Consider the following 10,219-nt stretch of genomic DNA (forward strand, 5'->3'; position numbering starts at 1 on the left):
GGAGGACCGTATATGACTCCCACCCTGGCCCAGGTGATGGTCCCCTTGGGTACTGGAGACAGGGTTTGTAACAGCTGCTTTGAAAATGTGGTCTGACAAGTGTGACCAGGGCCATGGGGGGGGGGGGATGGGCTTGCTCTGAGTCGGGGTGGAGGGAAGTCCTGGGTGGGAGGGGCTCCAAAGGAAACTGACAATAGCTCCTCCCTTCAGGTCATCTGGTGGGGAGTCTGTGAATTCATGGAAGACCCCTGTCAAGGCCTAAACCAAATGCTCAGCTCTTCACACTGGTCTAGCTCTTAGATCACAGATAAGCCTGCTGTTCGTAAGGATAGGATCTGGTCTCCAAGGTCATCCTCAGCTACATAATGAGTTAGGGGCCAGCCTGGGCTACGAGAGGCCTTAATGGCTTTCCATCTTAATTTTCTTATTGATTGCTTTTTCTTTCTCTCTCTCTCTCTCTTTCTTTCTCTCTTTCTTTCTTTCTTTCTTTCTTTCTTTCTTTCTTTCTTTCTTTCTTTCTTTCTTTCTTTCTTTCTTTCTTTCTTTCTTTCTTTCTTCCTCGAGACAGGGTTTCTCTGTATAGCCCTGGCTGTCCTGGAACTCACTTTGTAGACCAGGCTGGCCTCGAACTCGGAAATCTGCCTGCCTCTGCCTCTTGAGTGCTGGGATTAAAGGCGTGCGCCACCACCACCTGGCTCTTTTTTTTTAGTTTTTTGAGACAGGGTTTCTCTGTATAGTCCCGGCTTTCCTGGAACTCACTCTAGACCAGGCTGGCCTCAAACTCAGAAATCCTCCTGCCTCTGTGCCACCACTGCCCAGCTTGTTTGTCTTTTCTTAAAGATTTATTGCTGCCTTCAGACACACCAGAAGAGGGCTTCATATCTCATTATCAGTGGTTGTGAGCCACCATGTGGTTGCTAGGATTTGAACTCAGTACTTTTGGAAAAGCAGTCAGTGCTCTTACCCGCTGAGCCATCTTGCCAGGCCTGTTTGTTTGTTTTAAGACAAGGTTTCTCTTTATGGCCCTGGCTGTCCTATAACTCACTCTGTAGACCAGGCTGGCTTCGAACGTACAGATATCTGCCTGCCTCTGCCTCTCTCATGCTGGGATTAAAGTTCTGTGCCACCCACCACCTGGCTTCCATCTTGTTTTTTGAGACAGGCTCTCTTGCTGAATTAGGAAATCATGGATTTGGCTACGCTGGCTGTGAGCCCCAGAGATCTTTCATTCGGCCTTTTACACAGGGTTCTGGGAATCTGATGCCAGGCCTTCGAGTTAACATAACACTCTGCAGTGCAGCCAGAGCCTCAGGCCTTTTATTTTGAAACGGGCTCTGCTCCCAAGTGCTGGGATCACAGGCCTGGGGCAGCAGCTGTCTTCTCGTGGTTTTTTATTTCCCCTTCAGATTGAATCTTAACATGTCGGGGCCTCATGGGACAGCTCCAGGCTTGGGGGAGCCCAACAGCCTCACCATAGTGCGACCAGCATCGTGTGCCTTTCTGCCATGTTTCTGCTACTACTCCTGCTGGGTGCATCAGGCTCAGCACAGGGACCATGTCAGGAATGACTCTGTTCTGGTCTCTCGTGTCACATTGGCCAGCCATTGTAGTTGTGTAAGTTTCCCGAAGCCTGCTGCCCCTGGCCCCTTGTAGACCATCTCCCAAACTGGGAATCCATGGCCAGCCACCAGGGGGCGCAAGGAATCCACAAATCCCTGTAGAACGGACCTACATTGTGTGGAGTTTGGGAGGAGTGCCGTAAAAGACTACCTTCGAAAGCCCGTTAGACAGAGTGACCCCTGCTTATCCCGGCACAGCACGGCATCTCCCCAGGACTCGCTGGGTCTTTCACATACACTCGGTGCTCAGTAAATTGTCATTGGAGAGCTAAGTGGTTCACAGACAGCTAGCAGATGTGAGAACTGAGGCAGAAGGGTGGGGCAACTGGTTAGACCACGTGACAGATTCAGGACTCAGAAGGGATAGCCTTAAGGGACACCCCACTGGGGATGATTTGCTGAGCGACTGTAGGACAGACACCCATGTTATACAGCGGAAATGAACCCATAGCCTAGAGGACTGAGGAGGAGGCACATCGGTTCCTGTGTGTGCCCAAACCTCTCGCACTTCCTGTGCTGGTCTGTACTGGGTGTCCCGGCAGATTAGGAAAAGATGGGAATGGGAGTGTGTCTGTGCACAGTGCCTGCCACTCTTCTAGGGTGTCCTATAGCTCAGGAAGTGAAGGGCGAGGGATTTGTTCTTTTTCCACGTTCTTGTAAAAATTAAAGAGTAACTTGAAAAGAAACGAACAGAAGTTGTTTCGAGGAAAAGTAGCCCAGTATCTTGAAGCTCCTTAAAGTTCTCAGATATGGAATGCACCTTTAATCCCAGCATTCACTGCAGAGACAGAGGCAGGTGGATCACCATAACTTCAAGGTTAGCCTGGTCTACACAGAGTTACAGGCCAGTCAGGGAGACCCTGGTTAAAATATATGAGCTTCCAGATGGGAGATTTTCCTGAGTCATGGGACGCCAGAACAGGAGCCCTGCTGAGGAGCCAACCTCCAGGGGTTTAGACTGGACAGCGCCGGGCAGCCAGCCGAACTCTGCTGTCCTCCGCAGGACTCCAGAGTCGAGCATAGCCAGCGTGAGGCAGCAGTAGCCGATCCTGCGTGCCATCAGGGCTGACGAGTCGCCTGGCAGCCAACAGGTATTCTCGGTGTGGGGCCAGTGGTGGGCACGGACAGTGGCCTGGTGCCCATACATACTCTCGAGTACGCAGAGGCGTGCGGCTTTTGTAGATGAGCAAGACCCGCACTTCGTAGCGGGTCTCCTGGGCCTGGCGGTGGCGGCCCAGCACACGGGCCTGGAACACTGTACGACAGGGACACAGAGGGTCACATGGGCCCTCAGGGCCTTTGGGTCAGCTGAGATCAAGGGTGAGGATCAAGCAACTATCCAGGGTCACTTGGGTCAGTGGAAGGGGTCAAGAGTCTCACCAAAGTCGCTGCCACAGTAGTGAAGAAGCCGGTGTGCGCGACCACGGCTGTCGGGGCATGGCCCGCAGGGGTCTACGGGGAGGGGGGCGTGTGTGAGACGGGCCTTGCCTGGTACCTCCACCGCCCGCACCGTTGTCCCTGCTTCACCTGGTGGCAGGGATGCAACACGGGCAGGAATGGCCTCGGGGACTACAGGAGTCTCTGCAGGCTGTGGCTCCACCTCCCGAGGCTGAGGCTGTCGCAGGGGCCAGCCCAGGGCCTGCACCTGAGCCTGGAAGGGGCCATAGCGCTCCCGGGGCAGCCAGAACTCGAAGTGCACTCCTGGGTTGGGCTCCCTCAGCAGCACCTGGAGCAGAAGGGTGCACGAGAGCTGGTGACCCAACCTCCCCTCAGCACCGTGCTTCCCCAGCTAATCGACCTCAGTGTCTCGCCTGTGCCCCGCCCCAAACTGTCCACATCGGCCCACCTGTAACAACAGTTCCTGGGAGGTGGGGCCGGTCGCCTGTAGAGTCTCCTCCGGGCCCGCACTGCGGGTGTAAACCACTCGGGTGCCCGCAGCCTCGTAGGTGCCAGGCGGGCTGAGCACCCCATCACCGTTGAGCACGTAGTGCCCGCCGCGGGTAACCAGCGCTGCAAAGAATCAGTCAGCCTGTGCTCACGAAAACCGCCTGTTCCCAAGCCCAAATCTCAGTTTCCCCAGGGGCCCCGAGGTACCCAGGTGGTTGTGGCTGCGCTGTGCTACGCGGATGTGCCTGGCGCCCTCGGGGATCAAAGTCACGTTCCAGTAGCCGGCGAAGGCACCTGAGGCAGGCGGAGGGTTGCGGTGTAGCGCGGCAGGATTTTCTGGGATGAGCTGGTGTGTGCAGGGGTGCGTTGTGGTGGGATGAACTGGGACGCACTGGGGTACACAGGGGAAGTATGCTCTGGAGTACACAGAGCAGGGATACTCTGGGGTACACAGGCGAGGGACGCTCTGGGATGCGCAGGGGAGGGATGCTCTGGGGTACACAGGCGAGGGACGCTCTGGGGTGCGCAGGGGAGGGATGCTCTGGGGCTCGCAGCGGCGAGGTACACCTTGGGTGCGATAGTGTGCTCAGGGACCGATAGCTGCGGATAAATGAGATGATACTGAGGGGAGGCAGGGAAGGGGTTAAAAGCGCATCTATTCGAGGGAGGGTGGGACGCTCTGTCAGAGGCCAATCAGGGGAAGCCCAATCAACAAGAGCCTTGGCTCCCAGGAGCCAAACTTGTTAAAGGGACACCCCTCTCCACTGTGTTTCTCAAGCGCTGATGGTGAGTCAGAATGGGGCAGTCACCGGCGTCGCGGAACACGCGCTGCACGAACAGGCAAGAGTCGTTAGCGCCACCACAGAGGCCGCAGCGGTCCTCGAGGGTGCCGGAACCCAGTATCCCGTCACAGCCTGCGCTCTGTGGGGGACATTGGGTCAGAACCAGCGGGGCATGAGAGGGCGGGGCTGTGGGAGGGGCAGGGCTAAGGAACAAGGTTTGATAGGTGGGTGGGACTGGAGGAATTACGTGGGCGGGACCTAGTGAGAACAAGGCACTGGAGCAGATTCTAGAGACAAGGCTTTTTTGGTGGGCGTGGCCTGGTGGTAGGCAGAGCCTGAATATTAAGGCGGGATTTGAAAGGAGGAAGGGTCTATAGGGTGTGCAAAGACTGGAAAAATTGGTGTGCTGTGCCTGGCGAAAAGACAGTGAGAGAAGCCACGAATAGCTTGTGACTGGAAGGGTGGGTGGAGCCTGGAGCTATATGGGCGGGGCCCTGAAGGAGGAGCCAGAGAGAAGCCCCAGTGAGGTTTGGGGTCTGAACCTGAACGGTGGGTGGGTGTAATGTAGGTTTTAGGGGTGTGTGTGGGAAAACCGATGTAGTTGCCCTGAGACAGTTTGGAGTGGGGCCATAAGTTAAGGCGGAGTCTGCAGGGAAATGGGCGTGATAGGGCAGGGTCAATGGGTCCTCACCAGACAGCGGCCTGCCACGCAGAGACCCTGAGTCCCCGGGGTACAGGGGGTGCCATCCAGCACGCGGCCAAAGCTGTGGTAGAAGGCGTGGCCTTCAGCTAGGCAGTTGAGGTCACACACATTGGGCGCTGAGGGCGGGAGGGGTGGTAAGTCTGGGGCTTCCAGCCCATCGCCAGTCTCTACACCCAGCTCATTGCAGCTCAGGCTCAGCCTAAACCCCTACAGGCGCCGCCAACACTTCCCAGGCCCCACTTCTCGCTTTTTTCCTCTGGGCTCTGCCCTCTTCGTGGCCCACCTCCACCCTTCTTTCTCCAGGCCGTGTGCTTGTTTGCTTTCTTTCTTTTTTTGAAAAGAGTCCGAGAACGGATAGACTGTCCAAGAACTATGCAGACTGAGCTGGCCACATGCCTCTTGCCTCTCCGGTACTGGTAATAAAGGCGTAAGCCACCACACCAGCCCATACATTTTCCTACACCCTGAGTCTTCCTCTTACTTTCCTCCTCGCTCCATTTCTCTATCTCTTCCAAGTCATACCTCTATATCATCTTCTCTCTAGGCCTTCCCCTCTCAGGCCACAACCTCATTCTCCTCCATCCAGGCCCCTCCCCTCCCTGGCCCCACCCTTCTCCCTCCAGACTCCGCCCCCCATTCAGGCCCAAATTAACTCGACCCAGAGCCTGAGTGTACCACTGGCCTGCAGTGTACCTCAGTTTCCCCTGCCTGTCAGATGAAACCCGCAGGTGCACAGCTGTTATCTGAACCACTTAGCAGCAGGCTGGCTGGCAGACCCTGCTGGGGACAAGGCCAACCTAGTGGAACTCTGAGCAGGTGGGATGGTGCAAAAAGAAAGGAGGCCCAGAGCTGATGGAATGTTCTGTGTTCTAGTCTGGTCTTATCTGTCTTCACCACGCTGGCGGCTGAAGCTGCCTGTCTCCCTTCAATCTGGAGGCGTGCTGCCCGGGGCACCCAGTTATATAAGCTGCTATTTTCAGCTCCGTGCAACAACATTTCCTGTTAGTGGGATCAGTTTGAAAACTGTTGGCCTCTGGATAAAACTCTATGTCAATCCTCAGGCTGGAGTTTGACCCTGTGCAAAAGGGACCTTGTCCTTCCTTCACCAACTCCTACATATACTTTAAAACCCCATTCCAATGCCCGCCTCTCAGAGTATTTCTTAACTCCTCACAAGATTCTCTTTTTCCTTTTAACCCTAGTAGATCAGGCTACTCACCCCCGTGGAAGGGCACCCACTGGTAGGTTTTCTGGGTGTCCAGGACAGGGTGGCCATTGTAAAGAGAACACTGCAGGTCTCGGAATGGTGTGGTCCCTGGAGGGCAGTCCTGGGCGAAGATATAGGTGGATAAACCGGGCAAACCAACAAGGGGTATTTGAGGTGGGCAGAACCAAGTAAGAGGGATTCAGGGCAGATGCGAGGGCCTACCGGCAGCTGGCACACCCGGTATTCATGGCTGTCGCCCCAGCAAAGTTCCTCTCCGGGAAGTCTGCAAACACCAGGGTGGTCTGAGTGTAGCAGGAACCCCCACAGAGCCTCTCAGGGACCCCTTTCCATCACCCTCCAAGCTACCCTCCGCCCCCACCAGCCCCACCCGCATTCCAGCTGGCTCCTTAAGATTAAAGGGCACAGAGCATGTGTAGGCAGGCAGAGGGCGCGGCCTGAAGTGCGGCGGAGGGGAAGGGAGGGGAGGGATTCCCGGGTTACCGGACGCAGTGGCGTCTGCGCACTGAGACGCCCCGACCACACGAGCTGGAACACCTGCTCCAAGACCCCCAGGGCGTCCACTCTCCGGGACCCTACTTGATGGCAGAGAGTAGGGTCAACCAGGAGGAGAGTTGGAGTCCCCTATCTCACCCACATCCCTGTGAGCTTTCTGGGATCCTTCACCCCCTTACCTGGGCAGCACCCCTCAAATCACAGCTCAGGAGAGTCCACAGCAAGAACGGAAGAAGCGGGAAGAGGCGGGGTCTGAGGGAGCACAGGGTTCCCAAGAGGCGGTGAAGAGCAGGGTCAGGGTGAACTGCCATCTCAGCCCTGGCTGGCTGTTCGACAGTAGCCAAACCTCTCTGGGTCCTCTTGTCTCTAAAAACAATTGAGGTAGCAGCAGCCTCGCCCCATCTCCAGAAAGCCTTGAGGGCATTATAGGCTCAGGTCAGACACAGGGTGGGGAACTAGGAACTGTATGTGTTGTTATTTGGTTTTTTGTTTGTTTGTTTGTTTTTGTTTGTTTGTTTGTTTTTCGAGACAGGGTTTCTCTGTATAGCCCTGGCTGTCCTGGAACTCACTTTGTAGACCAGGCTGGCCTCGAACTCAGAAATCCGCCTGCCTCTGCCTCCCAAGTGCTGGGATTAAGTTATTTGGTTTTAAAATTAATGTTATTTGTAGAAGGGCACGCTCCTTTAATCCAGCACTTGGGAGACAGGCAGATCTGAGTTCGAGGCCAGCCTGGTCTACAGAGTGAATTTCAGGACAGCCAGGACTACACAAAGAAACTGTGTCTTGCCGGGTGTTGGTGGCGCACGCCTTTAATCCCAGCACTCGGGAGGCAGAGGCAGGCGGATTTCTGAGTTTGAGGCCAGCCTGGTCTACAAAGTGAGTTCCAGGACAGCCAGGGCTATACAGAGAAACCCTGTCTCGAAAAACCAAAAAAAAAAAAAAAGAAAAAAAAAGAAACTGTGTCTTGAAAACAGCATACATATACATACATGTGTACATGCATGCATGCATACACACACACATGTGCACGCACATGCACACAGTGCAGCGCTGGAAGATGCCGGCAGCATTGACTTCCTTCGCTGAGCTGAGCTACAGCTCCCAACTTGGCATGGGTGCTTGGAACCAATTGTGGGTTCTCTTAAAGAGCAAGGTAAGATCTTGAACACTGAGCATCTCTCCACCTCCTCCTGTGTTTATTTGAGACACTTTCTCGCTATGTAACCCAGGCTGTCCCAAAACTCCCTATGTGGCCCAGGCTGGTCGCCAACTCACAGAGACCCACCTGCCTCTGCCTCCCAGATGCTAGGATTAAAGATTTGCACACGTGCCTGTGTTATTTCTTTTTTTCTTTTTTAATTTTTTTTTTTTAGATAGGGTCTTGTAGCCCAGGCTGGTCTTAAATTTCCTGAGTAGCTAAGGATAACCTTGAACTCGTGACCTTCCTGCCTCCCCTACTAGCTTCTGGACAGTGGGCACTGTGCGTTTGCTCTAGGACAGGCTTCCGCTTTCCTTTTGAGATGGGAGTCTTGATCTGTAGCTCAGGCTAGGCTCAAACTCTGAAAAATCCTCCTCCCTCAGCCTCCCAGGACAAAGTTGCCAGTCCTGTACTGCCACACACCCACCTTAATCAGCTCTTCCTATAGACAGTGTGTTCTTTTATAATGCACAAGGAATCCTTTAAGGACAGTGTTTAGGTGGCTGCAAGTTTAGTCACCCCTTTCATCTACCTTTCTGGGTGGCCAGAAACCAACCATTCCATTTCTCCAGGCTTCAGTTTCCCCATCTGTGCAGTGAAAACCCGCGGAACCCCATCCCTGAGTCTCTGAGAGCCTGTAGAGGGATAACTAATGGAGGCTCATCCAGAAACTTGGGGTAGAATGGATGTCCCCCTCCCAGCTGCACCCCAGCCTCTGGGGACCGCTGTGCTCCCAGGTACCCATAGCCTAAGGGACCTCCTCCCCACCCCCAACCCCACCCCCGTGGCAGGCAGGGGGTCGGCTGACCTGGCCTCCTGCCAACATGTGGGTCATGGTCTCATCTGCCAGGGGTGTGGGCTGCGGTGCCTAGAGGATCTGCGGACAAGAGGAGCAGGTTGGGGCTGAGTGGAGGCCTCAGTTTCCCCAACTGTAGAGATCGGATGAAGTCATTCTCAGCCGACACCCTCCTCCTCGTGATCCCAGCCTGGCAAGACCAGCCAGGAGGGAAGGGAACCAAGATGAAGTGAGTCCCTTCTGGGCCCGGGCCAGGCTCTCTGAAGGGCACACGGGCTCTCAAAGATCTGCAGCCCACAGGGTCCAGGTACCTGAAAAGGGGGTAAGGAGGACCAAAGTGCCCTGGCCCAGCTGGAACCAGGGTCTCTCCGGTTGTCAGCCAATCTGATGCCCTTTAGGACACCTTGGGACCGAGATGGCTGTAAATTGGAAACCCACCGGGAACTGCTTCAAGACACTCGCTGGACCCTTCCTTCTGCGGGCCCAGAGACTGGGCTGTCCCGGGAAGGAAGGAAGAAGGAGGGTGGGGAAGGGCCACCTCATAACCCCCTTCGTGAGGGGGGTTCCTTCCCATGTCTGTCAATGCCCTCTCCCGAGCACCGCATCTAGCACTGCATCCCTCTCCCGATTGGTGCACCAGTCACTGGGATGTCGGTCTCCTGAGTTTCAGTCCCATCCCGTAGGAAGTGCGACCCCCCAAACTCACCCACCATCCTAGGGGAATTGCGGCTTTCGCTCGGAGCAGGGAAAGAAACCAATTTCATCCCTGCCGCCACACCGGGTGGAATAGTGGCAGGATGGGAAGAGGGACTTACCATCTGCTCAGAGCCCAAGGCAATGCGTCCAAGCTTCCCCGGGACGCCCCGGGGACTGGCGGAAGCGGCGGGGCCCCAAAGTGCGGGACTGCGAACTCGGTCGATCCCTCCCACCCGGGCCTCCTAGGCGCGCCCAGGCTGGGGTCACCGAGGGCGCAGGCCAAGGGCGCCCTCGTGCGGCAGGAGAGGGCGCACGCGTTGGGCCCGGACCTGCGGCAGGGGACTGACTGACCTACTGCGCCTCAGCTGCAGCTCAGCGGCCCAGCGTTGGTCCTGATATCCTGGGTGCCAGTGACCTTGGGAAGTGCAGCTGCGGGGCGGTGCGCGGGGGTGACTGGACTGCTATTCCGGGCGCCGCGCTCAGGGCCAGGGAATGTGCCTAGCGCTGGGGCTTGGGGTGGGATAGTCCATGCCAGGGCGCCCTCCCACCCTCAGTACCCCGTCCTGCTCCGTAGCACCCCACAGCCAGATTTCCTCTCCTCGCCCCCATCACCCGCTCAGGCCAGGCTCCTAGCTCTGTCCCAACAATCCCTGGGACCCCAACCCAGGTCTTCATCATCCCTGCAACCGGGACTTCCCACCCCGTCCCTGTTACCCCCAATTAGACCTCTCCACCCTGGTCCTCATCATCAAGGTCTAGTTAGACCTCCCTGCCTTGGTTCGCATCCCCCCCCCAACTCCTCACCCGAGTCTCCGGCA

At 56.1% G+C, this 10,219-nt stretch overlaps 1 protein-coding gene across 6 annotated transcripts; it reads right to left on the minus strand.

Annotated features, from left to right (window-relative positions):
- Positions 1-989: 989 nt before the first annotated feature.
- Positions 990-10,219, minus strand: Adamtsl5 (ADAMTS like 5). Of its 6 annotated transcripts, XM_029482262.2 has the most exons (13): positions 9,521-9,607; positions 8,718-8,786; positions 6,891-7,124; positions 6,700-6,791; positions 6,421-6,481; positions 6,211-6,319; positions 4,980-5,107; positions 4,316-4,427; positions 3,714-3,800; positions 3,466-3,629; positions 3,147-3,345; positions 3,000-3,071; positions 990-2,874 (listed from the first exon to the last, which is right to left on the minus strand). In XM_029482262.2, the coding sequence occupies exons 2-13, from the start codon at positions 8,742-8,744 to the stop codon at positions 2,573-2,575; spliced, it is 1,587 nt and encodes a 528-aa protein (XP_029338122.1). In that variant the 5' UTR covers positions 8,745-8,786; positions 9,521-9,607; the 3' UTR covers positions 990-2,572. The 6 variants fall into 6 exon arrangements, with proteins under 6 accessions (XP_029338122.1, XP_085699127.1, XP_085699128.1 ...); XM_085843001.1 differs by lacking the exon at positions 9,521-9,607 and adding an exon at positions 10,206-10,219 and having other exon boundaries at positions 3,000-3,345; positions 6,891-7,077; XM_085843002.1 differs by lacking the exon at positions 9,521-9,607 and adding an exon at positions 9,753-9,771 and having other exon boundaries at positions 3,000-3,345; positions 6,891-7,077.

The sequence above is a fragment of the Mus caroli genome, unplaced genomic scaffold, assembly GCF_978045245.1.
Source record: "Mus caroli unplaced genomic scaffold, Mus_caroli_1 scaffold_9, whole genome shotgun sequence".
Taxonomy (NCBI): Eukaryota; Metazoa; Chordata; class Mammalia; order Rodentia; family Muridae; genus Mus; species Mus caroli.

Coding starts and splice junctions, on each gene's coding strand:
- Adamtsl5 (XM_085842999.1), bottom strand. CDS start 8,744: ATGACCCACATGTTGGCAGGAGGCCAG. Junction 6,482..6,699: donor CGCAGACGCCACTGCGTCCG/GTAACCCGGGAA, acceptor TGGTGTTTGCAG/ACTTCCCGGAGAGGAACTTT. Junction 3,630..3,713: donor GCGCAGCCACAACCACCTGG/GTACCTCGGGGC, acceptor GATTCTTTGCAG/CGCTGGTTACCCGCGGCGGG.